The 25936-nt window shown below is 34.7% G+C and overlaps 3 protein-coding genes across 5 annotated transcripts; 2 read left to right on the top strand and 1 right to left on the bottom strand.

Moving 5' to 3' along the window:
• The first annotated feature begins 1767 nt into the window (after nucleotides 1-1767).
• Nucleotides 1768-6780, top strand: LOC132170397 (serine carboxypeptidase-like 31). 3 transcript variants are annotated; one of them, XM_059581372.1, is made up of 10 exons: nucleotides 1768-2113; nucleotides 3473-3580; nucleotides 3794-3886; nucleotides 4339-4431; nucleotides 4529-4611; nucleotides 4717-5004; nucleotides 5239-5369; nucleotides 5495-5590; nucleotides 5710-5815; nucleotides 6421-6780. In XM_059581372.1, the coding sequence occupies exons 1-10, from the start codon at nucleotides 1816-1818 to the stop codon at nucleotides 6571-6573; spliced, it is 1449 nt and encodes a 482-aa protein (XP_059437355.1). In that variant the 5' UTR covers nucleotides 1768-1815; the 3' UTR covers nucleotides 6574-6780. The 3 variants fall into 3 exon arrangements, with proteins under 3 accessions (XP_059437355.1, XP_059437356.1, XP_059437354.1); XM_059581373.1 differs by having other exon boundaries at nucleotides 3791-3886; nucleotides 4417-4431; XM_059581371.1 differs by having other exon boundaries at nucleotides 3791-3886.
• Nucleotides 6781-8645: 1865 nt separating this feature from the next.
• LOC132169900 (serine carboxypeptidase-like 31) lies at nucleotides 8646-14438 on the top strand. Its single transcript, XM_059580844.1, has 10 exons — nucleotides 8646-8934; nucleotides 10817-10924; nucleotides 11146-11241; nucleotides 11907-11999; nucleotides 12091-12173; nucleotides 12294-12587; nucleotides 12807-12937; nucleotides 13089-13184; nucleotides 13475-13580; nucleotides 14271-14438. Exons 1-10 carry the CDS (start codon nucleotides 8646-8648, stop codon nucleotides 14436-14438), a joined length of 1464 nt encoding a protein of 487 aa, XP_059436827.1.
• Nucleotides 14439-19117: 4679 nt separating this feature from the next.
• Nucleotides 19118-21951, bottom strand: LOC132169899 (zinc finger BED domain-containing protein RICESLEEPER 2-like). The gene is made up of 2 exons (XM_059580842.1): nucleotides 21774-21951; nucleotides 19118-20289 (listed from the first exon to the last, which is right to left on the bottom strand). Exons 1-2 carry the CDS (start codon nucleotides 21949-21951, stop codon nucleotides 19118-19120), a joined length of 1350 nt encoding a protein of 449 aa, XP_059436825.1.
• Between the last annotated feature and the right edge of the window lie 3985 nt (nucleotides 21952-25936).

Genomic DNA, 25936 nt, shown 5'->3' with positions numbered 1-25936 from the left:
TTTAAGGAATTAAAAATAGGCATAGACTCGGAAATTCCTGAATAGGTCAACATTTCAAATTATTGCTAAATCTGATGAGGTAGCTCAAATATTGATCGAATTCAAGAAGAAAATGGTTGGAGACAGCCACGTTTGAATGAAAGCCCATGCTCGTTCGAACGAGACTGTTGGATGAGTTTGCGTAGAACTTCCCGAGAACTCGGTACGTTGAAGGTTGGTCGATACTCGTTCGACCGAGGTGACTTCTTGAGAGGCATAGTTGATAGGACATTGATCCCCGTTCGACTGAGTATTGCATCACAAAAACCCGAGATGTTCGGTTGATGACTAGGTCAACCAAGGACTTCATTGTAAGGTCTCACACCTTTATTTAGAAGAATTCACTTCAAAGCCCTAATTAAATTTTCCTAAATAAGAATATTATCGGAACCCTAGTTTCCATTTTGAGAAGGGTCTTCCTCCAAAACCCTAATTTCTTAATATCTTCTGATTTTAAGAAATTTATTAATCCTAAATAGGGATTTCCACCATGTTAGCCTGAAACCCTATATTATTACTTTATTTAGAACAATTACTTTGAAGCCCTAAGTTTCCATAAATAACAATATTATCAGAACCTTAGTTTCCATTTCGAGAAGGGCCCTTTCCGAAACCCGAATTCTTAACATCTTTTAATTTTCACTTAAATCTGAAGGGGAAATCTTCCCAAACCACTCCTCTTGTGGTTTAGGCCTCTCCTATGAATTTATAGGAAATTCTAATGTGGGCATCTTGAGGTACTTTAGGTTAGTCTAGCTTGACGCCCAAAACCCTAATCACGCTGCATGAGATGAATCTGTATTACATCTACCATAGAATCCTTCAATCTACAAACATCTTATTGATGGGTCATTTCGGATTATTATGGTCACCCAATGACCACTTCACCCTTCCAAGGTTCGAGTTGACAGTTGCGTACTGTATCAGTCTGAAACTTTAAATTTGACACTCTCGAGTAACTTCATGTGAGGCCACTTTGTTGTCACCCCACTTGAAGTTGCCTTCAACTTATCAACATCCTGCTTGCACCTTTTTAGGTCAAATTAATAATAAAAACAACTAATTAAGCTAATTATCCCTTATATATGGACCTATGGCCGAAAATTAGAAAATTGCATGGCTTGGTTTAATTCAAGTTTCCTAACATGCAATTTGGTATCTAGCAATCTTATGACATAACTAAGAATCTCCCAATACCAGATTTCTAATTTATCATGCATCCCATTAAATTTCTCAAAATCAAATTAGGAAAATGGCGCAGAAAAATACTTACAATTTAAATTATATATACACATTTTAAACCTTTATATTTATGTATGTATGTTTTTGCTTCCCCATGCACTTTGTAGTTTCCACCCATTTGCGCATGGATGCGTGCCTAATGCTTGTAGAAAGTAATTAAAGCAAAACATAGCGTGAAACTCATTCAATATTTGTTCATCTGACTATATACACCTCAACAACCCCAACAAGAAATGGAGGTTCCACTCACCCTCTTGCTCGTGCAAGAATACTCTGGAAGGTGCCCAAAATCCACATCAGTTGCCATAGGGTTGCCAAAGTGATTGAAAAAAACAGAAGGTTGCCACGTGGGACTCTCATCCATATCTCCCTCACATAATTTAGTGATTAGTGAAAGTAGAGCCCCCACACACCCACCCCCCCCAAGCTGGTATAAATAGGCATGTGACTCTCCTTGTGTTTTCATCCTTTTCTGTGGAACCTGCCTCTAGCTAATATATCATATATATAAATTTAGTGCTTTCTGCTTCCTATATGGGTTTTATATTAAAGGTGATAGTTTTTCGCACTTTGGCTCTTATTGTTCTGCTATCTGTAGAGACTGTTGTGTGTCTTAGACATGGGAATAAATGGGTTGGTGAGAAGAAATCGATCACCTCAGAAGGGAATGGGGATCTTGTGGCTGACTTAGCTGGCCAGCCTGATGTATCTTTCAAACACTATGCTGGCTATGTCACTGTAAATGAAACAAATGGAAGGGCACTCTTCTACTGGTTCTACCAGGCCACGGCTCTGGCTGATGAGAAACCATTGGTGCTGTGGCTTAATGGAGGTACTTAATTATAACTATACACAGTCATATGTCATAGATATTCTTTGTCCATTTAAAAAAAGGGAAATACTATATTTAGTAGACTGATATGCTTGTCTTGTCATATCACTAGGATGACGGGACAATAAAAATTAATTATTATTAATTTTTTTTTTTACAAGATCTTGTTGATTTAAAGATTAATTTTCACTGTCGTACGTGTCATTAAAGTTGTATGGCAATCAGCGTTGCAGGAAGAAAGATTAGGATAAAACTGATCTTGTAGGGTTCCGTGACCTGAAGGCTACTAGTTTATGTGGAGAAAGCCTTGCTTGAGGCCGTCCATAATGCACCAATCTTTTGACCAAATCTATCTGCCTAAATATATATGCAAATATATCTAACTACAATATTTTTAAGCGTGTGTGGAAGAAAGTGAAGGCACATGTGTTTTAAATTTTCATGTTGCAGAGTCTTAAATTTGACAGTCCCCCACTGTATATAAACAAACCATTGTTAAAAAATAATTACTTATTTAGGATATCCATATATCGGATTTATCCATATTATATTACTTGGTGCGAGTCTTCATTTTAAACTGTTTTTTCTTTTGTAGATTATCCAAAGAAGCGCAAGTCAATAACTTTGTTTGGCACTTTGTTGAGATGGGAGGAAACCCCCAATAGCTGTAGATTAACGCAAGTCTTTCCCTTGCAGTTTAGTTTGACTGTTGTTTGCAGCAGCTTGCTTTTTATGAAATTTAAAGGGGGTGGAATGCCTAAACTATTCAAGGCAAAACCTTGGAAGCTTCCATAGTTTGTAGCGAGGAAATGTTTTGGGGTAGCCGTAAATCATGAATTCTATGCATAGATATTTTCCTAATAGCTACCAAGACAATATCTGACTTTTTCATTCTTGGGGTCTTTCTCCTGACATATTTAATCCTCAAGCGTGCTTGGATGTAGTACTTTATGATAAAAGATAAAATATGGAGAAAAAAGCCGAAGCTAAGAGAGACAAAGACACAAAAATTTCAGGGTGTTTCGGCTTTACATACTTACATCCACCAATAAGAAATGCCCTTTAGCTATGTCTTGATTTTATTGAGAAAGTAGGGTAGGTGAAGAGAGTAATTAAGAAAAGTAATTACTGATGAAAACATCTATGATGAATACTAAACAAGAAAAAAAATATTACATCAACACAATATAGAAAATATCCTATATTCTAACACTAGCTGGTCTATGTTTGTGTGGGATATGCCCCAATATATATATTTATTTTTATTTTTAGAATTTAATTCATTCTTAATTACCTATAAAAGATTTTTGTTTGTTATGTTCTCTGCTAAGGTGACAAGATCGATGCTTTCCCTTTCAGGTCCTGGTTGCTCTTCTGTGGGATATGGAGCAACACAAGAGATTGGTCCTTTTATAGTGGACACCAACGGAAATGGACTTAAATATAATCCATACTCATGGAATACAAGTATGAGATATCAATTAAGCATCATACTTTTTAAACATATCTGACACAAATATTTATTCTAATCCATAATAATAGATTCTTTTATAATTGCATGATGAAGCACTACATAGTGTTCTTACATATATATTTATTATTTTAATCGAGCTAAGTGACATGCAGTAGGCTATAGTACTATGTTGTATTTAGACTTTTTAATGTCTGATGGTGCAGAAGCCAACATGTTATTCCTGGAATCTCCAATTGGAGTCGGCTTTTCATACTCAAATACAACCAGTGATTACGATGATCTGGGAGATGATTTTACTGGTAAGGATGGTTTCATGCATGAACCTGCAATTTTTTTTTTTTTTTTTTTTAAGGTAAATACAACACATGTCCTCCACCCTTTGTTTAATATTGGGGATCGAAGATGTCATTTAATTAAGGGGCATTAGTAATTAAAACTTAAAAGTTTTTTGCTTAATTATAAGTTTAATTATATATGTCCTAGACTTGTACCTTTTATTCTTTTACTTACATGTATGTTTTTCGGAACAGGATCCTCGACAATAACCAATGAGTTATACTTAAGGAGTATTTTTGTCTTTTACTTTTTAAAGAGACAAAAATACCCCTCTATTATAATTAGCTATATATTTTCTAGTTCAAATAAACCGTAAAGGATCCTAATTCGTACTTTTCATCGTATAACTTGTAATATCTCAAGGGCTTCTGACCATTTTGGTTGCGTTCTATGTATGAATAATTAATTATTACAGCAAATGATGCTTATATTTTCCTCCACAAGTGGTTCCTAAAGTTCCCATCATATAGAACGCGCACCTTTTTCATTGCAGGGGAAAGCTATGCAGGTATTTCATCAACTTAATTTTACTCAATTTTTATGCATTTTCTCAACTGATCAGTTTCAACAATTCATATGCTTACACTCTCCATATATATCATTAGGAAAATATGTTCCAGAGCTGGCTGAGCTCATCCATGACAAGAACGTGGATCCTTCCCTTCATATTAATCTCCAGGGTGTGCTGGTATGGTGCTAGGAAACTGAAAATAAACTAATATCTCTAGTAACATATGATGATTTAGTAGCCAAAGCATGCATATAACTATTCTCTTTCTCATTATATGTACAGTTGGGTAATCCTGAAACTTCTGATGCTGAGGACTGGAGAGGTCTAGTGGATTATGCCTGGAGCCATGCTGTCATATCAGATGAGACTCATAGGATAATCATAGAAAGCTGTGATTTCAATGGCAATGATACGTGGAGCAACAATGATTGTTCTGAAGCCGTTGATGAAGTGCTCAAACAGTACAAGGAGATCGATATCTATAGCCTCTACACTTCAACCTGCATCGGCAATTCAGCTGAGTCAGATGACAGATCAATGCAAGTAATGATGAAGCACACATCTAATATGGTGAGCAATTTCTCCCCCATTTGAATTGGATAATATCCAGTTAGTTATATATTGAAAAGGCAAAAATATCCCTCCAATATATAACTAACTGAATATTATCCAGTTCAAATGAACTAGAGAGAATTCTAATTCATTTTGCACTATATATTATATACACCATAAATATTAGCAGCTGCATGCATACATGCATGTGTATTGAATAACAATTACATGACGATGGATTTTGTGTACCAGATGCCAAGAATAATGGGTGGCTATGATCCATGCCTTGATGATTATGCAAAGAAGTTCTACAACAAACCAGATGTTCAGAAGGCTCTACATGTTAGCGATGGTTACCATCTCAAGAACTGGACCATCTGCAAGTAATCAATTAATGCAATTTCTCTCCCTCTCTGATCTCTTATTTCTTCTAACTATTACATTTCCTATATACCATGCTTTTAAAGTGTACAAATCTGAATACAAGGTTCTAAAATTTTGGATGTAGTATGAACATATTTTATGAGTGGTCAGATTCAAAGAAATCTGTTCTCCCTATATACAAGAAGCTTATTGCAGCAGGACTTAGAATGTGGGTCTACAGGTAAATATTGCTCTCTTGCTACTTAATTATATCATATTATAGAGACTGTGACATGTATAATTAATATGTATATTATATTATATTAAGCTTATGATATTAATTTCTATATGTGTGTTCAGTGGAGACACAGATGGAAGAGTTCCTGTACTGTCTACAAGATACAGCTTAATTTCTCTGGGACTGCCCATCACTAAGGCATGGAGGCCCTGGTACCACCAGAAAGAGGTAACCAATAGGATCCAAAAGAAGGCAATCTCTTTTTTTTTTTTTTTTGGGTTGACAGTAAGCTTAACATAATTTAACCCGTCTTTATCTTTTATGCACTTTCTAAAATACTCAAAAGTATTGTCCACTAGGCCATTGTGTATATATATTTCTTCTCCAATATTAAGGGAATATCCTGGGATATATGAAGATGGATGTAATTTTTCATAAAGAGAGTGCGAGTTTAGTACATGCCTCTTTGCATAACATCACATACAACCTATAGCAAAAATTAAAGTAATGAATAAATAATTAAATTTACTATTTTCTATTGGCTTAAGTTTTAAGATAAGTGGTAATTTTAATATAGTATCAGATTAAAAAACACATGAGATAGAGTGTTAAAATATTAATTAAATTGGTAAATTCATTCATTCCTGTCGGCTCATCTTTTTAGGATAAACAATGATTTATCATTGATTTCCATTGTTATTTGATGGTCTCCATTTAATAGTTTTGAAGGAACAAATGATTGAAACCCAATACTGAATCATCTAAGATGATTAACAGGGAGTTCTCTAGCTTTGATTTGATTAACAAATATAGGGTGGTTTTTATTGGTTCAGGTGAGTGGTTGGTTTCAAGAATACGAGGGACTTATGTTTGCAACATTTAGAGGAGCCGGGCATGCAGTGCCTTGCTTCAAACCAAGCAACTCACTGGCGTTCTTCGCAGCCTTTCTTCTTGGGGAGTCACCGCCAACTGCACGTCAAACATAGTGGATTCATCTCTTTGAAGCTCCCCAAAAGATTTTGCTCTTAGCTAGATCTGTAGTAGGAAGTGTAGAGAACATGCATGCTGATGCTGCCTGCTATATATATATGACCTTTACGTTTTTCAGGATGCAAAATAAAGTCTTTATTGCCAATAATAGAAATTATTACAGAATTTCAATATCTTGTTAATGGGACTGGTTATTGCATAGTCTTCTTTAATTTGTGATCAGGGAATTAAGGTAATTCATTAATTTCCTGGAAATCCTTATAAATATTATAACTGAGATGGTAGTGGAAGCTTAATAACCTCTAATAGTATTACATTTAAGACTCTAATAATGTCACTGCTGCCAAGACACTTCTCCAAAGAAATGAAAGAAAAAAAAAAAAAAAAAAAACCAATAATAGTACTAACATCTCTCGGAATTTCCCATTGTTAAAGTTATAAGCTTTTTTTTTTTTTGTTTTTGGGTCAAACAATTTTAAGGATGCGATTTATTGGTACCTGATACAATATGGCGTAGTGAGAAGTTGAATTTATATATAAATTCTAGAAAGCTCTAAGAATTATAAGAAAACTGAAGAAAAACTCTCCCTAGAGTGTTCTTCATTAATTAATAAAATTAATAATAAGAGACAATGGCCTTATGATGCTTAAATAGTAGTTTGGGACACAACCCTAAAAAGAAAATTACAAAAATTAATAGCCTTTATTAAAAGATCGCACAATCACTCAAGTCTTGCTCGAGCGAACCTATATATATTATCGCAAATCCTCTCATGATCAAGCAAAGATCGGGCAAACTCTCGGTCTTTTCCTCTCACAGCATCTCAGCATTCTGCTTGAGCGAACTCTCGGGTTTTTCACCCATATTAGTTCGAACAAGCCAAAAATTTTTCCGATAAATGGGGCGGCTTTTATTTCAATAAGTTTCTCCACTTGTTCAACACCTAGATGAACTTTTTCAGAGTATTGATAGAAGGAGAAAAGTGAAAACACTTGGAGGAATCAAAGAGAGAGAAATCCTGCAACAAGCTTAATGAGATAACAATTCTGCCTTTTTGACTTTTCATTTAAATTAAGTATTGAATAAATTCAGTCCATTTAATTTTAATTATGATAGTACATTAAATGTTATACTGCTAAGATTTTATTGGATTTTATAAACAGCAAAATAATTGGAGATTAAGATTTTGATTTAATAATTGGATTTTGATAGTACATTATGCATGTGTTTGGGATTTTGCATGTTTGGTTTATTATGGATTGGTGCATGATATTAGTGGTAATTACAAATTCCTCGTTATGCCATTAGGGTTAGCTAGCCAATGGTCCTGCAGTATTCATGAACCTCATGAATGAATTGTATTCCAAGATTACTTGTAGATACTAAGAATATATTAGTTAAAAAAAAAAATATATGGACCTAATGCAACCTTACCCAAAGAAATCACCGATTTTCAAGTGTTTTGATGTGACATTTATAAATTAAAATTACTTTTAGAATTTTTTTTTTAGAGTCTACATTCGAGAAAATGTTTTCTATAGAGTACATTAATATTTGCTTATTTTTGAGAAAATCAAATAGATGTAAATAAAACCTTTGTTGTAAAAAAATTAAAAAGATCCCTTGTGGCCTCTCCATGGAGGAGAGGGGTGGCTACGCAGCTACCCTAACTACATCGGGGTGGCCGTGGCTGCCCTAATCTTTTTATTTTTTATTTTATTTTTTAAATTTTGCATATTATAAGTTAGCTCATTCCTTTGCCAAAAATTAAACACATGTTTTGTCAAAATATTTCAACAATATTATAAACCCGTGTGTGTGTGTTTTTAAAAATGCTAGCTGTTTGTGTGTATTAAGGATTGTACGTTGAGTTGTTTACAAATAAATACCAAACATTTTCTAATTTGATAATTCGTTCACAGAATTTAGCGATCAGTACTGCAAGCGGGTTAACGGGTATAAATAGGCATGTGGCTCTCCTTTTGTTTCGTCCGGCCCTTTCTGAGGAAGCTGTCTATCTATATATAATACAAAGTTTGTGCTTCCAACACAAATCTTTTATTAAAGATGTCAGTTTTTCACACTCTGTCTCTTCTTGTTCTTCTAATTGTAGAGCCTTTGTTGTGTCTTGGACATGATGGGCAATGGGTTGGTGAGAAGAAATCGATCACCCCAGCCCGAGGAGTAGTGCATGGGGATCTTGTGACTGGCTTGCCTGGCCAGCCTCGTGTAGGTTTCAGGCACTATGCTGGCTATGTCAATGTAAATGAAACAAATGGAAGGGAGCTCTTTTACTGGTTCTATGAGGCCACCACTCAACCTGATCAAAAACCATTGGTGCTGTGGCTTAATGGAGGTAAACTCTACATTCGTATGTTATGATAATCTTGTTGATCTTCGTGGTCGTCGAATGTCTCAAGCATGTTTGCCTGATCTAGGTTAGAAAACCAATTAGTTGTTAGACCGGCCGGGGCGGCTCAAGCCCGCGGTCGCCAAGAACCCCCAATTAAATAAGGCCACCAATTAATAATTATACAATAAATATTTTTTTTAATTAAGGCTCTAACTAACACAGTAAAAACTTAATAAATAGTCCATAATTAAGGCTCTAATTAATGATTGTACAATAGAGATTCTTTCTAAAAAAAATATTTCAAGGCTCTAATATGGTAAAAAGTTCATAAATAATATCTAATTAAGGCCTCAATTAATAATTGTACATTAGAGGTTTTTTCTAATATGGTAAAAAGTTAATAAATATTAGGAAAATAGGTAAAATTAGTTCTTGAGGTTTACCTGATTTGAAATTTAACTCTATGTGGTATCAAAATAAACTCAAAAGTCCCTGAAAAATGCCAAAAAAATAATTTAGTCACTACAATCAAATTTCGTTCACTGGACTTAACAAATTCTGATAGCGTGAAACGTTAGAGCCAATAAAATTAAGATACTTGTCCTATTTAGGTCAGTGTCACACTAACATAATCTGTTAAAATTAGTTTACGAAATTTGACTGTAAAGACTAAATTATTTTTTTGGTATACTTCAAGGACCTTTGAGTTCATTTTGATACCATAGAGATCTAATTGTAAATCAAGTAAACTACAATGGCTAATTTTACATTTTTCCCTAAATATTATCTAATTAAGGCTCCTAATTATGGAAATAGTAATTATTAATTGAAATATTATCTTAGTCTACCTAAGATTGACAATGTCACAAGAAAAATTAAATAGATTATCCATATTATCAATTGAAAATGAGATGTTGGAAAACTTGATTATAAAAAATTAATTAGTAATTATGTATCACAAGAAGTAAGAATAGTGATTTTTAAATAAAAAATATAAAAATAAATATAATAGAATTAATATTTAAATATAAAAAATGCCTCACTTAAATTTATCAACTTAGGCCTTAAAATCTATCAAGTTGCATGGCCATGTTGTTAGAATATAGGTTTTCTATATTAGGTTTATATTTTCCCCGATCATTGGGTTATTTTCCCATATGTGTGATTATAATCCAATCCTAGTGATTTGAATATCTTATTTGTATTATTTTTTACCTACCATATTTAGGAGTGGCAATTTGTCTTCGTGTATCGGGTTTGGGTGCATAAGTATTAGACTATATATGTTAATCATAACATGACTAATTTAATTAAATGGGTCAAACCCCTCAACCATAACCTTATAATTTTGTATTGAGATTGTGTCGGGTTTATAGGTCATGTTAAAAATTAATAGCCATTATGTCACGCGTCAAGTTCAGGTCGTGTCAATGTATGTATATAAGACTATATAGATTAATCCAAATCCAACTAATTTAATTAAATAGGTTAAATTCCTCAACTCTAACCATATTTTTCATAGGGGTATTTGTATTATAAAAATCATCAAAGAGATAAGATCAAAACGTAGCCTTTTTGGGCTCCTTCCCAAGAAAATATCTAAGTTTTTCATTCTTGGGGCGTTTCTCCATACATATTTAATTTTTTTATTTTTTTATTTATTTTTTAATTTTTCTATATATGTTTGTAATTGTACTAGTCTGGAGAAATGCCCCCAACATATTTGTATTTTTATAATTTATAATTTAATTCATTCTTTATTACTAAAAATAATTAAGAAATTGTTTGACACTTCCAATTTTGTTTTTTTGTTTTCAGTTTATGTTTGACACTCTCTCAATTTATATTGTCTGCTAAGGTGACAATATGCTTTGCCTTTGATCAGGTCCTGGCTGCTCTTCTGTGGGATATGGAGCAACACAAGAAATTGGTCCTTTTATAGTGGACACCAACGGAACTGGACTTAAATATAATCCCTACTCATGGAATACAAGTACGATATATCAAGAAATATCATACTTTTTTGCAAAAATATATATCTGATACAAATATTTATTCTAATCCATAATATATAGATTCTTTTATAATTGCATGCATGATATCATGGAAAACTATATATATTGTTTTTATTTATTTATTCTTTTAATTGAGGTGACAATTGGCTACTACGTTGTTGTATTAATTTAGAGTTTCTAATGTGATCTGGTGGTGCAGGAGCCAACATGTTATTCCTGGAATCTCCAATCGGAGTCGGTTTTTCATACTCAAATACAACTAACGATTTCAAAAATCTGGGAGATAATTTTACTGGTGAGGATGGTTTGATGCATGCACATGCACATTGCATGCAATTTCATTTATTTATAGAAAAATACAACACCTGCACAGGCCTCACATGGAATTTGTTGGAACTAGTAGCTCATATTTGAACACTAGTAGTTGGCCAAGTAATGCGGTACGGAGTATTTTGGGAATTTTTAAAACACGTCCGTACAATTAGGGTTTTTCTATATATATGTTATATTGTAACTCTGAATCATTAATAGCAAAATACAGTTGTACTCTCTGTAGACGTAGGCGCATTGTCGAACCACGTTACATTTGTGTCTCAACTGTTTCTTAATCTTTTTTTTTTTTTTTTTAATTTCACATTATTTATCATTGTTGTGCACGATAACAACAGGATTAAAAGTTTCACCCTCCACTCTTTGTTTACTGTGGATCAAAGATGCCATTTATACAGTTTAAGGGCACGTTTAAGATTAAACCCATGTAATGGAATAGATAGACTATATATGTATATATATATATATATATATATATATATATATATATATATATATTAAAAAGCATATAGATATATATTCTTTTGTGCATTCTACGCTTCCATTTATGTTTTTCAGCATATAATTTGAATATATCTCGGGGGCTTCTGACCATTTTTGTTGCATTCTATGACTAATTATTTCATGCAGCAAATGATGCTTATATTTTCCTCCACAAGTGGTTCCTAAAGTTCCCATCATATAAAACGCGCAACTTTTTCATTGCAGGGGAAAGCTATGCAGGTATTTCAATTTAATTTTACTCAATTTTTCTGCATTTTCTCAACTGAGTTTCACCAATGCATATGCTTAATTACACTCTCCATATCATTAGGAAAATATATTCCAGAGCTGGCTGAGCTCATCCATGACAAGAACGTGGATCCTTCCCTTCATATTAATCTCCAGGGTATATTGGTATGGTCCTTGAAGATTAATTAATTAAATCAACTATAACTCAACATATTGCTCAATGAGAGTTAAAGAACCAATTAATCTCTACTAACATATATATGATTCTCTTTCTCATAAGTACAGTTGGGTAATCCTGAAACATCTGATGCTGAAGACTGGATAGGATTACTGGATTATGCTTGGAGCCATGCTGTCGCATCAGATGAGACACATAACACAATCACAAAAAACTGTGATTTCTATAGCAATGATACATGGAGCAACGATGCTTGTGCTGATGCCGTTGATGAAGTACTCAAACAGTACAAGGAGATTGATATGTATAGCCTCTACACCCCAATCTGCACTACCAATTCAGCTGGTTCGGCAGCTGACAGATCAATGGAAGTTATGATGATCAAGCGCACATCTAATATGGTGAGCAATCATTTCATTCTATATTACTTCATTCCCAGTTTGTAGAAAAAGACAATAGAAAGATAATTGAAAAGAAGAAATTTGTATTTCTAATGTATTTACAATTGTACAATAAAATGGCCTATTTATAGTTGAATGAAGCCTTAAAATAAAAGAAACACAATATTCTATCACAGTTGATTGAATAACAACATGATCTCGATGGATTTTGTGTATCAGATGCCAAGAATCTTGGGTGGCTATGATCCATGCCTTGATAATTATGCAAAAAAGTTCTACAACAGACCAGATGTTCAGAAGGCTCTACATGTTAGCGATGGTTTCCATCTCAAGAACTGGAGCATCTGCAAGTAATTAATGCAATTTCTCTCCCTTTCCTATTTCTTCTAACTATTACATTTCCTACCATGCTTTTGAAGCAATTGTTAATTAACTTTCCAATGAAAGTATATGATCTTTAAAATACCAACTGAATATAAGGTTCTAAACTTTTGGATGTAGTGCGAAGTTATTTAATGACTGGGCAGATTCACCGAAATCTGTTCTTCCTATATACAAGAAACTTATTGCAGCAGGACTTAGAATATGGGTCTACAGGTAAATGCTCTCTTGCTACTTAATCATATCATATTATAGAGGCTGTGACATGTATATATAATTTATATTATATCAAGTAATGTTATTTAATAAACTATTATACAACTGGTACGATTTTGTAGTAAAAATAAACATTTGGATCAACAAGTGTTTGTAAAAACAAAACTAATAGTTGATTTTTTTTTGTTACACGTCATCACAATATCGTATGACAATCGTATAATAGTATACTAAATTTTATTTCTTATTATATTATATTATGCTTATGGTATTTCTTTATGTGTGTTCAGTGGAGACACAGATGGAAGAGTTCCTGTATTAGCTACAAGATACAGCTTAAATTCCTTGGCACTGCCCATCACTCAGGCATGGAGGCCCTGGTACCACCAGAAAGAGGTAACCAATAGGATCCAAAAGATGACAATAGCTAGCCGATCCCGAAAACAAATTTTCAATTTTATTTATCCTAGCATTGATAGTTTACAGTCTAATCCATTTTTTTTTTTTCTTTGTTGACAAAATCTAATCCTTTCTTTGGTACGTCGACAATATTTTTAACATAATTTAAACTCTATCCATTGTGTACGTATATTTCTTCTCCAATATCTAGGGAATATCTTCGTAGTTACTAAACTTGATTTAGTATTATTCTTTTCTAATTCATTTTAGATTAAATGAGTCAAAAGGTATTAGGTTTATAGTGTTTGGCAAATTCAATGTCAAAATATGTTTGGGTATAATTTGAATTTTTGGGTGTAAATTGTCCTTCGCTTGCTAGAGGGTTTGAATGGTGAGCTTTCACTTTGTCACCAAATTACTAGTATGAATATATTGTCACTTTCATTATATTTGGTGAATATTTGTGTGGTTGCCAAATTTTAAATTCCACATTATATTGACATACACCTATTCAAGCTCCATTCTAGGTATTATTGGAGTTTCAAAAGGCTAAGGTCTTATATGTATTTGGTCTAGAAGTTAATTTGGCAAATAAATATGTTAAATATAGGGAATGTTACTACTAACAAGTTATTCTCTAGCTTTGATTAACCAAAATAGAGTGGTTTTTGAATGGTTTCATTTCAGGTAAGTGGTTGGCTTCAAGAATACAAGGGACTTACGTTTGCAACATTTAGAGGGGCAGGGCATGCAGTGCCTATCTTCAAACCAAGCAACTCATTGGCATTCTTCTCATACTTTCTTCTTGGGGCCTCACCCCCAGCTGCACGAAACATTAGTGGATTCTCTTTATAGCTCTCCAAAATATCATTTTGCTCCTAGATCTATAGTACTCCATTGGCGGAGCCATGCAATATTTTTCTTTTAGGGAGCCTGAATTAATAAAATAATATTATTTTTCATCTATTTAAAAATTGTTTTATCTCATGCATGATGCATCTGTTCTTCTTGTAAGCTAAAAGAAATTTATTCGAGTTAAAGCGAAGAAATACAAACTTAATTGCTTGAACAAGTAACTTGAAAAAGAAAAGGAAAAACAACAAAACCAACGCTTTAATTTACAATCAATATAATTTGCTTCGAAAAAAAAAAAAAAAAAGTGATCATATATATTGCGTAGAGAGAAAAATAAAATAATAATAATTAAAGATTGACTTGGGCCCGATGTGATCACTGACCAATTTAGTAGGAGGATTTGGGGTGGGTCATGCCGTCATGATAGGATTTAAGTGGGCCAGTTGGGTAATCGGTCTAGCCCTATTCTCTTGTGACTTCATTGTGTTCTATTGGGCTCGCCTTCTTGATGGGCCTGGATTTTTTCATTTGTGCTATGTTGGAATGAAATAAACGTTGCGTTTATAAGGTTTTGAGGGGTCCGGTTAGGGTCTGAAGGGCGTTTTAGGGGATAGAAATTTGCTATGAATTGGTTTGTAGCTAATTCATACAAACTCATCTAATAAAGTGATATGTATCTCATAACTATTAAAAAAAAAAAAAAAAAGGTGAGAATCACATCTTATTAAAAAAAATATGTGTTTTTCACATGTTAAAGGACACATGTCACTTTATTATATGAGTTTGTATAAATTAATTAGCTGCAAACTAGTTTGTAGCAAATTTTTATCCTGTTTTAGGAGGATTCTGTTGACTGGTTTGCAGCGTGATTTGAGTGATCTTAAGACCACATGTACGGTATGAAAGATTTGAAAGTGCTTTTGGGTTTGAATACCTAAACTAGCAAGTATGATATTCAATATATAGACTCCATGTACAACTTAGTGTTTCTATACAACTTGAACTCTATCTAATCAGATGATTACATATATGAAAATTAAACCAACTCTAGAACTACAAGATAAACATAACTCTACAATTATAAGAAAAGTATTATCTTAGACTTTCGGTTGAACTTGGTTTCTTTGGTTGTTGATCTGATGAAGAACACGGTTGAGTGTGAGGTTCATCTTTATCTCTAATAGTCCCCCTTCAAGCTTAGGGGAGGATGAATCACAGACAACTTGTCACGTAACATAGTAAATCGAGCTGATGTGAGTCCTTTTGTAAAAAGATCAGCCAGTTGATCGTGTGTTGAGAGATATTTTACTAAAATGTCTTTATTCACCATTTTTTCATGAATAAAGTGATAGTCAACCTCTATATGTTTCAAATGACCATGATAAACCGGATTAGATGCTAGGGCCAACGCACTTATGTTGTCACACGATATTGTAGGAGGTGATACTAGTGAAACACGAAGATCTTTGAACAACATACGAAGCCAATAAACTTCAGCAGTAGTGATTGCCATAGCTCGGTACTTGGCCTCTGTGCTTGAGCAAGCCACAACTGATTGCTTCTTTGCACACCAAGACACCAAACATGGTCCAAGGAAAATCTCGAAGCCCATAGTAGACTGACGAGTGTCCGGATCTCCAGCCCAATCCAAGTCATAGTAGGCATCCAATGTAAGAGAGCCCTTGCGATAGAATAAGCCATGGTCAATACTTCCCTTAAGATAACGTAGAACCCTCTTTGTTGCCATCCAATGAACGGTGGTCAGGGAACGCATAAACTGACACAATTGATTCACCGAGTAAGAGATGTCTGGCCTTATGATGGTGCAATATTGCAATGCACCAACAACTTGGCGGTATGTGGCGGTGTCGGGCTCAGAGAGAGGATCACCTTCTAATGCGGACAATTTCGAACCAGAGACTGTAGGAGCAGAGTATGGTTTGGCACGCACCATATTTGACTTATGGAGTAAGTCCATGATGTATTTGGATTGTCTTATGTGCAACCCAGTAGAATCACACAGTGCTTGCATCCCCAAGAAGAAACCAATATCACCAAGGTTTTTCATTGCAAAGACACCTTGCAATGATGACAGAAAAAATAATAGTCATGTTTGTCCCTGTGATCAAAATATAATCTACATAAACTAAGACATACAAAGTTGTATTAGGATTTGCTTAGATGAAAAGAGGTGTGTCTATGTAAGATGATTGAAAACCAATAGCCAATAGTGCTTGAGATAGACGATGAAACCATGCTCGAAGTGCTTGTTTAAGACCATAGATAGCCTTGTGTAAACGACAAACATGATCAGGATGGGAAGCATCCATAAATCCTCAGGGTTGCTCCATGAGAACAACTTCATCTAGATAGCCATGTAGGAATGGATCTGACACATCTAATTGACGAATGCACCAATCAAAGTGAACAGCTAACGTGAGAATCACACGGATGGTGGCAGGTTTATGACCGGGCTGAATGTCTCATTAAAGTCAATCCACTTCTTTGATCAAAGCCCTTGGCCACGAGCCCTGCTTTGAACAGCTCGACGGAGCCATCTTGTTTCCTTTTGGTCTTGTAAACCCACTTGTTGCGCACTACATTTTGGTGATGAGGTCATGAGCATAAGGACCAAGTACCATTTGCAAGTAGGGCATCAAACTCGATTCCCATAGCAGCCCTCCATTCAGGTTTTAACACCACCTGTGTGTAGCAACTTGGTTCGACAGTTTGTAGAACACAAGACAGGGTGTGGAGAGGATGTTTGGTTGAGTACAAAGCTGTGTAGTCACGAAAGGAGTTGGGTTTAAGGTTTCCAGATTTAGCTCTAGTGACCATGGAATGGGAATTATGTGAGCTAGGGGGCACCGAAGCTGTGTTGTCAATGGGGGAAGAGGTAGTGTCATGAGAGACAAGTAGGTCGAGACTACTAGAAGAATTCGAAGTGTGGTCTATAGTCTCAGATGATACCACGGGTAGACTATTGTTAGGTGGGGTTTCACATGGGGCCATGGTGTGAGCACTTGGTGAAGGGGAATTGTGGTCTATGGACTCAAACGACTCCATAGGTAGGTTATGGGAATCTGGGGCTGCACTGGGGATGTGGTGTCTACAAGGTGTGAAGTGGAAATAATTTCAACATGAGGTAGTATAGAAGAAATATCTGGTAAGCCTGTTGGAGTGGTCGAAGAGGCAGGGACCCCTACCATGGCTAGAAAGCTTGTTTCATCAAACACCATGTGCCGAGTAATAAGCACCTTGTTAGTGAGGGGATTGAGACAACGATAGCCTTTGTAGTTGGACCCATAGCCTACGAAAATGCACTTCTTACTTTTAAACATGAGTTTATTTGAGTTATAAGGTCAAAGTAGGGGGTAACACGCGCAACCAAAGGTTCTAACTATAGAATAATCAGGTTCTTTGGTGAAATAAAACTGAGAAGGGCGAACAATTTTTAAGCAAAGGGGTTGTAAGCCTATTAATTAAAAATATTGTAGTGAGAAAGGATTCCACCCAAAATATCTTTGATAAACCAAATTGTGCTAGCATTGTAAGACCCATGTCTACAATATGACGATGTTTCCTTTCAGCTATCCCATTCTGTTGAGTGGTGTAAGAACAACTTACACAATGAGTGATGCCATGTAAGTCAAGTAAGAATTTAAATTGTTTTGAAATATATTCACCATCACCATTAGATTGTAATCGTTGAATATGAGATGAAAATAAATTTTTCACTAATGCTTTGAATTTCATAAAGGAAATAAATACATCAAATTTGGACTTAAGCGGATATAACCAAGAAAACCTAGAATCGGGCTCGGCTTGTTTATTTTTTGCTCAGGCTCGAGCTCGGCTCGATACAGTTGGAACCCTGTTCGAGCTCGAGCCTAAGCTCAATTATTATTATTATTTTTTGTAATTTAAGTGTATTAGAGTTTTTTCTTTAAATTCAAAATATTAACATAATATATATATATATATATATATATATATATATATATATATATATATATATATATATATATATATAACAAACAAATTGACACTAATTTTCTAAACCATACAATTATGTTTCCTCTGGCTCTAGTAGATTAATCTCCACCTCATAATCATTCCATATTGTGCATAATCAACTAACATAAATACAAAATCAATTAAAATGCTAAAGAACATTGAACAAACATAATTATGTTCCCTCCAGCAGATTAATCTCCACCTTACAATCATTCATACAGAATCAATTAAAATACGAAAAACATTGAACAAACATAACATATTAATCTCAACCTTACAATTAAAACTAACAGAATCAACTAAAATGCTAAAAAACATTAAACAAACATAATAGATTAATCCCAACATTACAATCATCCATAAAGAATCATCTAAAATTTTAAAGAACATTAAACAAATATAACATATTAATCTATACCTCACAATTCCATACATAATCAACTAACAGAATCAACTAAAATGCAACATTGAACAATAACAATTATTTTCCCTCTAGCAAATCAATCTCCACATCACAATCATCCGTATCCTTCACCCAACATAACAAATGCAAAGTAATTAGTACAAGTACAAGATATTAAGAAACTGAAAATAATAAAAATAATTTAGGAAAAATTTAAATTTACCGAACCACCTCTTTTTAGCCAATACATTGCTCTCACCTAATCAGCCTCACATAGTAATTTTTTCACTGTCTCAGGTGCTAGTGAAGCTCTATGGGGATCAATAACCCTTCTCCCAGCACTAAAAGTAGACTCTGAAATTGGAGTAGTAATAGGGATTGACAAGATATATTTGGCCACTTTAGACAAAATATGGTACTTCAAGGTATTGGCTTTCCACCATTCCAATGCATTAAATTTCATACCCTTCTCAGGTATGAATACACTCTCTTCCAAGTATATGTCCAAGTTTGATTTAATAGGTTGCTGCACCGAATCAGTAGTTCTAAGGAATGACTCAAACAAATCCCTACCACCGTCACCCTTTTCACAAATTGCATTACTACTTGAAGCTCCATGTGAAGAGCTTTTATGAAGATGTTGTTCCGCAAGGTTTGAATTGTGCTCATTGACATACACATCATAAATTTCTTTCATACCTTTTTCAACAAGCTTAATATTTGTAGCAACTTCACTGTCTTTATAAATTATTGGAAAGCAAAATTTGATCAACAACATCTTACACCTTAGGTCCAAAATTGCAGCAACTAACATCAACAAATTGCACTCACCCCAATATTTATCAAACTTAATTTTCATTTTTTGTGCCATGGATCTAATGTATTCATTTTCATCATCAGATTTCTTGTTTATGACATCTTTCATCCGCCAAACTTCAGGAAGTAATAAGTTAGCTGTCGGAAAGTCACTCCCAAATACAATCTTCGTTACCCGGTTGAATACCTCTAAGAGTTTACACACATATTCAACTTTAACCCAATTCTCATGTAAGGGCACCCAAGTAAATATATTATCATTATAACTATACATAGGGAAAACCTTCCTAAACTCAAGTGCAGTTGCCAACTTCATATAGGTACTATTCCAACGGGTAAGCATATCCAAAAGCAGTTTTTTCTTAGACAATTGCAAATTCGTTGCATGCTCAGCAAATTTCAATAATCTCAATTCAGATGCAACTAGGTATTTAATACCATCCCTAACACAATCAACAATTGGCTTAATTTCGGTAAGCCCGTCTTTAACCAACAAATTAGTTACATGTGCACAACATCTAACATGAAACAACATCTCTCCAACAACCAACAATTTTCTTTTGTTAAAAACATCTCGTAACTGCCTCATTGCTAAATCATTAGCACTTGCATTGTCTACAGTGATTGAACAAATTTTATTCTCAATACCCAAATTTCTAAAACATTTAAGCAATGTCATAGCAATTGCATGTCCAGTGTGTGGAGGGGGAAGACTACAAAAGTTCAACACACGCCTATTTAAACCCCATGTTGCATCTATAAAATGACATGTTACAACCATGTAAGAAGAATTTTGACATGAAGTCCACATGTCAGTTGTGATGTTAACTTTGTTAACCTTACTAAAAAAAGACTACATTTTTTTTTTTCCTCATTTTCATAAGTGGCAAAACACAAAGCCTTAGCAGTAACTCAAAAAATCTTTCTCCAATGTGGTCAGGGTGGGAAGGGTCGGGGCGGGGCGGGTACTGGCATTTTTCTCACCTGTCCTGCACACTGTAGGTTCTGGAAATTCCAACCTGCCACCCGAGTACAATGAACAATATCTGCTCAGGGCGGGGTAGATTGGGGCGGGTTGTGCGGGTTTCTTTCTTCTCCTCTGTTTCTTCTCCTCCATTTTTGTCTCTGTTTCTTTCTTCTCCTTTGTTTCTTTCTTCTCACAACCCAACAACAGAAGTTACAGAACCCCAAAAAACAAACCAATAAACAATGGAAAAGAAAATTTATTTGTTTGAACAAACACAACCCAATATCAGATCCATTTATGAAAGAGGTCTAGAGAGAGAAAAAAACCTGGATCGTGGTCTATGGAAGAAGGAGCGGCGCAGCAGCCTGTGGTCTGAGGATGCGGAGTGGCGATGCAGACGAGAGACGAAAAGAGAGCAGACCATAGAGACCAGAGAGAGAGAGAGAGCAAGAGAGTCGGAGAGAGAGCAAGAGAACAGACGAGGTCATAAGAGAGAGGAAGAGAGGGAGAGAGGCAGCAGAAAACATAATAGAGTGAGAGAGTTAGGAACTTAGGGTTAGGGTTTTTTGCTTTTATACTCATGCGGGTAGGATCGGGGCGGGGTGGGTACCCGCAGGAAATAAATCCATATACCCGCAACCCACCCCGCTTCGCACGGGTTGGGTAAATCCTACCCGAACCCACAAAAATAAACTAAGAAACCGCGTGGGGCGGGGTGGGTCGGGTCTGCCGATTGGGTGGGTTTTTGCCCACCCCTAAATGTGGTGTGCAAGCTTTCATAACCTTGTTATATAACATATGCTCCATTATCATAAAAGGGTACTCATGATAAAGGATCATGTGAGAAACAAGTTCTCTCACCTTAGTCTCATCAAAATGAAAATTTATTTGCAACATTATTACTAGCATCAACCATCAAAGTCTTTTGCTTCTTGGATCCTATGGAACTCAAACAATTTTTCTAATGCCTAACCAATGTGGATGTAGTACTAGATTTTATTTTTTTGAATTTAGTCTTACACCATTTGCATTGATTTTTTTTTCACACCACCTTCATCTACTTCAACAAAATGATTCCAAACAAAAGAGGTCTTCCGCCTCTCCTTTCTCTTATGTGAATTGATTGAACTACCTTCTTCTGCATTTGAAACCCTAACCAATCCTGATGTAGCAGTATTAGGAACCTCAACACTACAAGTTTCGTCATCTATATTAGCACCTAGGCTAATTTCGAACTCATCCTCATTCTCATACTCCTCAACTGTATTTTCATCAACAAGTTGCAACTCACTGATGTCAGCATTCGCCATGTTGCAAGTTAAACTTCAAACAAAAAATTTATATCAAACTTCAGTCCATAACTATACTAATAAGTGGCTAACTAAAACTAACAAGCAGTATAAATTGCAACTCAATTAATACAGCTCTAAACAAATCAATCTAAGAACCCATTTATAAAATTAGAATACAAAAATCAGTAATAATATACCAAATAAAAATCAACAGCCATATATTCCAACAAAATCAATAATCTAAGAACCCAAAATTAGAATACCAAAATCAGCAATCTAAGAACCAAAATTAGCAATATAAGAATCCAAAATCAGCAATCTAAGAACCCAAAATCATAATACCAAAATCAGCAACATAAGAACCCAAAATTAGCAATCTAAGAACCCAAAATCAGAATACCAAAATCAGCAATATAAGAACCCAAAATCAGCAATCTAAGAAACCAAAATCAGCAATCTAAGAACCCAAAATCAGAATACCAAAATCAAATCAAATTCAAGAGAGACCAAAATCAAATTCAAAATCAAGCTACTAACTTACCTTGCTTAGCTTGCACTGAGAAAACCAAAGAGACAGATGATGTGAGTGATTGAATCTAGAAAACCAAACAAAAGAAAAGACATCGTGAGGTAAGAAAACTGTGAGAGCCTTTGAATCTAAACAAAAGAAAACCAAACAGTTCACTGAGAGGCGAGGCATACCATGAGAGGCAAGGCGAGAGGCGAGGCGCTAGGAGAGCATCTGTGTGAGAAAGAGACGGCGAGAGGCGAGGTGAGAGGCTAGATGCGAGAAGCTAGGAGAGCGTCTGTGTGAGAAAGGGACGGCGAGAGGCTAGGAGACCACGAGGAGAGTGTTTGTGTGCGAAAGAAATGGCGATTAAGGTTAGGTTTTTTTTCTTAGAGATTAATTTATAGTGTGCACTTAGAATTAATCCTATGTGTGCATTTGATGGTGAGACTGGTTCCATTGATTAAATCCAACATCCAAGCTTAAATTCAATTAAATTGGACGGCCACGATTAAATTCAATCAAAAATTCAAATTCAAAATTTAGAATTTAGGAATAAAAATTGTGTTATTTAGTAATATAATTGCGATTTAGAAATTTTGTTTTTTCAATCGCGTTTTTTCTTCTTATTATTTTAGATTAAGCAAACGCTTTATGTCACACTCACACGCACTAATAGTCTACCATTATATATTCATATTACATATAATATTATTTAGTTAATATATTAAAATGTTAATGCTTAACACAAGTCAAGTATATAATGTCAATATTAATATATATTGTATCTTATATGTAAACATTTATATACTTATATAGTTATATGATTGTACCATTATCTAATTTATATGGGTAATGGGTCAATGTTAATTGTTATAAGTTATATACTTATATTATATGATCTCATTATCACGATTCACGATGTATGATTTGAATTCAAATTATTAAGTTTTTACTTACCGTAAATTGTGATTATAATGTATAAATTGTAAGAAACACATTAGTTACTTAATTATTAATCATTTAATCTAATAGTAATACTCAAACTCTAAGTAACAAATTCCTTATGATCTAATGGTCATACACTCATACTTAAATTTTAGGGAGAACTTCACTTACCCCCCCTATATTTTCGCGCCTTTTGCAGACACCCCCCATTGTTCAAAACCTCTCACTTTGATGTATCTAACTTTCGTTTCCTTTCACTTTGCCCCTTCCGTTAGGATTTTCTGTTAAATCCTAACGGAAAGGGTGGAAAATTACAATCGTGCCCTTATTTTTTATTAAAAAATAATTTTTTTTAAAAAAAATTTAGGGGTAGAAAGGTCAAAAGCTAACGGTAGGGGGGTATTTGAAAGGAAACAAAAGTTTGATACACCAAAGTGAGAGGTTTTGAACAATAGGGGAGTGTCTGCAAAAAACGCGAAAGTATAGGGGGGTAAGTAAAGTTTCTCCTAAATTTTATGATCATATTATCTCACAATTAATATTAATATTATCTTATATCTAAGATCATGTGATATATCATATACGTTTTATAAGAATAAAGTATTTAATTATAATGTATTGATTAAATAACATATTAACTTATGTAGATATACCGTATGATTATATAATGATTAATGATTATGTGAAATATCGTATACAATTCCAATTTTCAAAGTATAAACTATCTAATGATAACATTTTTATTAAATGACATAATAACTTGTACGGTTGTACCATATGATTATATGGTATGAAAAAATGATTAATGATAATATCATATATTTCTTATATATATATATATATATATATATATATATATATATATATATATATATATATATATATTTCTTATGTGTTTATATAAATATATACATATATATACACACATATGCATAAATAACAAAAAACAAAGGTATATTTTCCTTTCCCTAGTTTCCCTTATTTGAATAGAAAAAAAAAAAAAAAAAAAACAAAAAACAAAAAATAAAGGTATATAATATATTTGTTATTATTGAGTAAATGAGTAATGTTAACTATATATTGTTATTTGTTACTTAATAAAAAATATATGATACGAGCCGAGCCTAATAAGCGAGGCGAGCCTTACACGAGCTTAGCCGAGTTAAGCCAAGCTTGCTTCGTTAAATGTTCGAGCCAGGATTTGTGTTCACGAAATACTTCATTTAATATTCGAGTCTAGCACGAGCCGAGTTTATGCGAGCCGAGCCCGAGCTTGCTCGCAAGACACTTCGCTCACTTAACAGCCTTACTTATAACCTTCTAAGGACACGATAAGGGAGCTCCAAACATCGGTATGATATAACTGAAGTGGAGCAGACGAAACCCATGAAGAGGTAGGGAATGGAAGTTGCTTGCTTTTACCAAATTGGCAAGGCTCACAAAATTCCTTATGATGCAAAGAACCTATGACAGGAAGATGATGTTGATAGAGGACCGACTGAACTATTGAGGAGGAAGGATGACCTAGTCTCGAATGCCACACACTAGCAGAAGCTTTAATACCAAGCATGGCCATGTGAATCCGAGCTTTCTTGAGAGTAGTTGTAGCCGTGGTTGTGTTGATGGGAAAGAGGCCCCCTTCACTCTTGCCTTCCAGCAGGGTTAAACCTGTTTGGTAGTCCTTAATAAAATAATGAGAATCAGTTAATATAAAGAAATATTTATTATCTTTACAAAACTGATTTATAGATAAAAGGTTAGCAATGGTAGTGGGGCAATGAAAAATACTAGGTAAATGGAAGGTAGCTGTAGGGGTTGTAAAGGCGAGAGATCCAGTGTTTTCAATCTGCAAACCTGAGCCATTACCCACGACAATGGTGTTAGACCCAACATAGGGTTCAATCTGCTAGAGTTTCTCAAGAGCTGGACTAACATGGTGATTTACGACACTGTCTGCGAACCAAGAGTCATCATCAGGCTGAGTCGTAGAGTGAGACATCATGGCAGCCAGTTGTGCTGGAGGATGGCGTTCTTGATAGACGAAGTCCATGCGATGAAAGCAATCTAGGGCTTGGTGGCTCGTCTTGCCACAAATCTGGCATGGTGGTTGAGATAGAGGAGTCGAGGTCTGGGGGTGGGGGAACCCATGATTGATGAAAGCGGAGAGGTTGCTTCTTCCTGATAATTATTGTAGAATGGTTGGCGCTGCTTCTTGGAGAAAGGGGGAGCAACAGATCTGGTAGAGATAAATGCCAGCGAAGGATCAGGTAGAATTGCTTATTGCTGAGTGGACAACAGGTGCTCAAAGGATAATAGCTCCGATCCGCATAGAATTCAGCAAAAGGGAGAGGAGTTGCTCGTGAAGCACATGAGAAATTGAGGACAAATGGATTGTATGTGGGATGAAGACCACTCAAGATGTAAGTGATGAATTCTTCATCGTCAACTGGTTTCCCAACTGATGCAAGTTCATTGACAAGACTCTGGGCTGAATCAAAAAAGGCAGTGCATGTCTAATTTACTTTCTGAAGAGTCTGTAGTTGGTAG

Source organism: Corylus avellana, chromosome ca2 (assembly GCF_901000735.1).
Source record: "Corylus avellana chromosome ca2, CavTom2PMs-1.0".
NCBI classification, from domain to species: domain Eukaryota; kingdom Viridiplantae; phylum Streptophyta; class Magnoliopsida; order Fagales; family Betulaceae; genus Corylus; species Corylus avellana.
This window is presented reverse-complemented; position numbering and strand designations above follow the sequence as displayed.

Excerpts from the sequence above, each read along its gene's own strand:
- LOC132170397 (XM_059581371.1), top strand. The coding sequence starts at position 1,816 with ATGGGTTTTATATTAAAGGTGATAGTTTTTCGCACTTTGGCTCTTATT. Across the intron at positions 4,432-4,528 it reads TGCAGGGGAAAGCTATGCAG|GAAAATATGTTCCAGAGCTG; the intron begins GTATTTCATCAA and ends ATATATCATTAG. Across the intron at positions 5,370-5,494 it reads AAGAACTGGACCATCTGCAA|TATGAACATATTTTATGAGT; the intron begins GTAATCAATTAA and ends TTTTGGATGTAG.
- LOC132169900 (XM_059580844.1), top strand. The coding sequence starts at position 8,646 with ATGTCAGTTTTTCACACTCTGTCTCTTCTTGTTCTTCTAATTGTAGAG. Across the intron at positions 10,925-11,145 it reads TCCCTACTCATGGAATACAA|GAGCCAACATGTTATTCCTG; the intron begins GTACGATATATC and ends CTGGTGGTGCAG. Across the intron at positions 12,588-12,806 it reads TCAAGCGCACATCTAATATG|ATGCCAAGAATCTTGGGTGG; the intron begins GTGAGCAATCAT and ends TTTGTGTATCAG.
- LOC132169899 (XM_059580842.1), bottom strand. The coding sequence starts at position 21,951 with ATGGCGAATGCTGACATCAGTGAGTTGCAACTTGTTGATGAAAATACA. Across the intron at positions 20,290-21,773 it reads GGTTTCAAATGCAGAAGAAG|ACAATGCAAGTGCTAATGAT; the intron begins GTAGTTCAATCA and ends CAATCACTGTAG.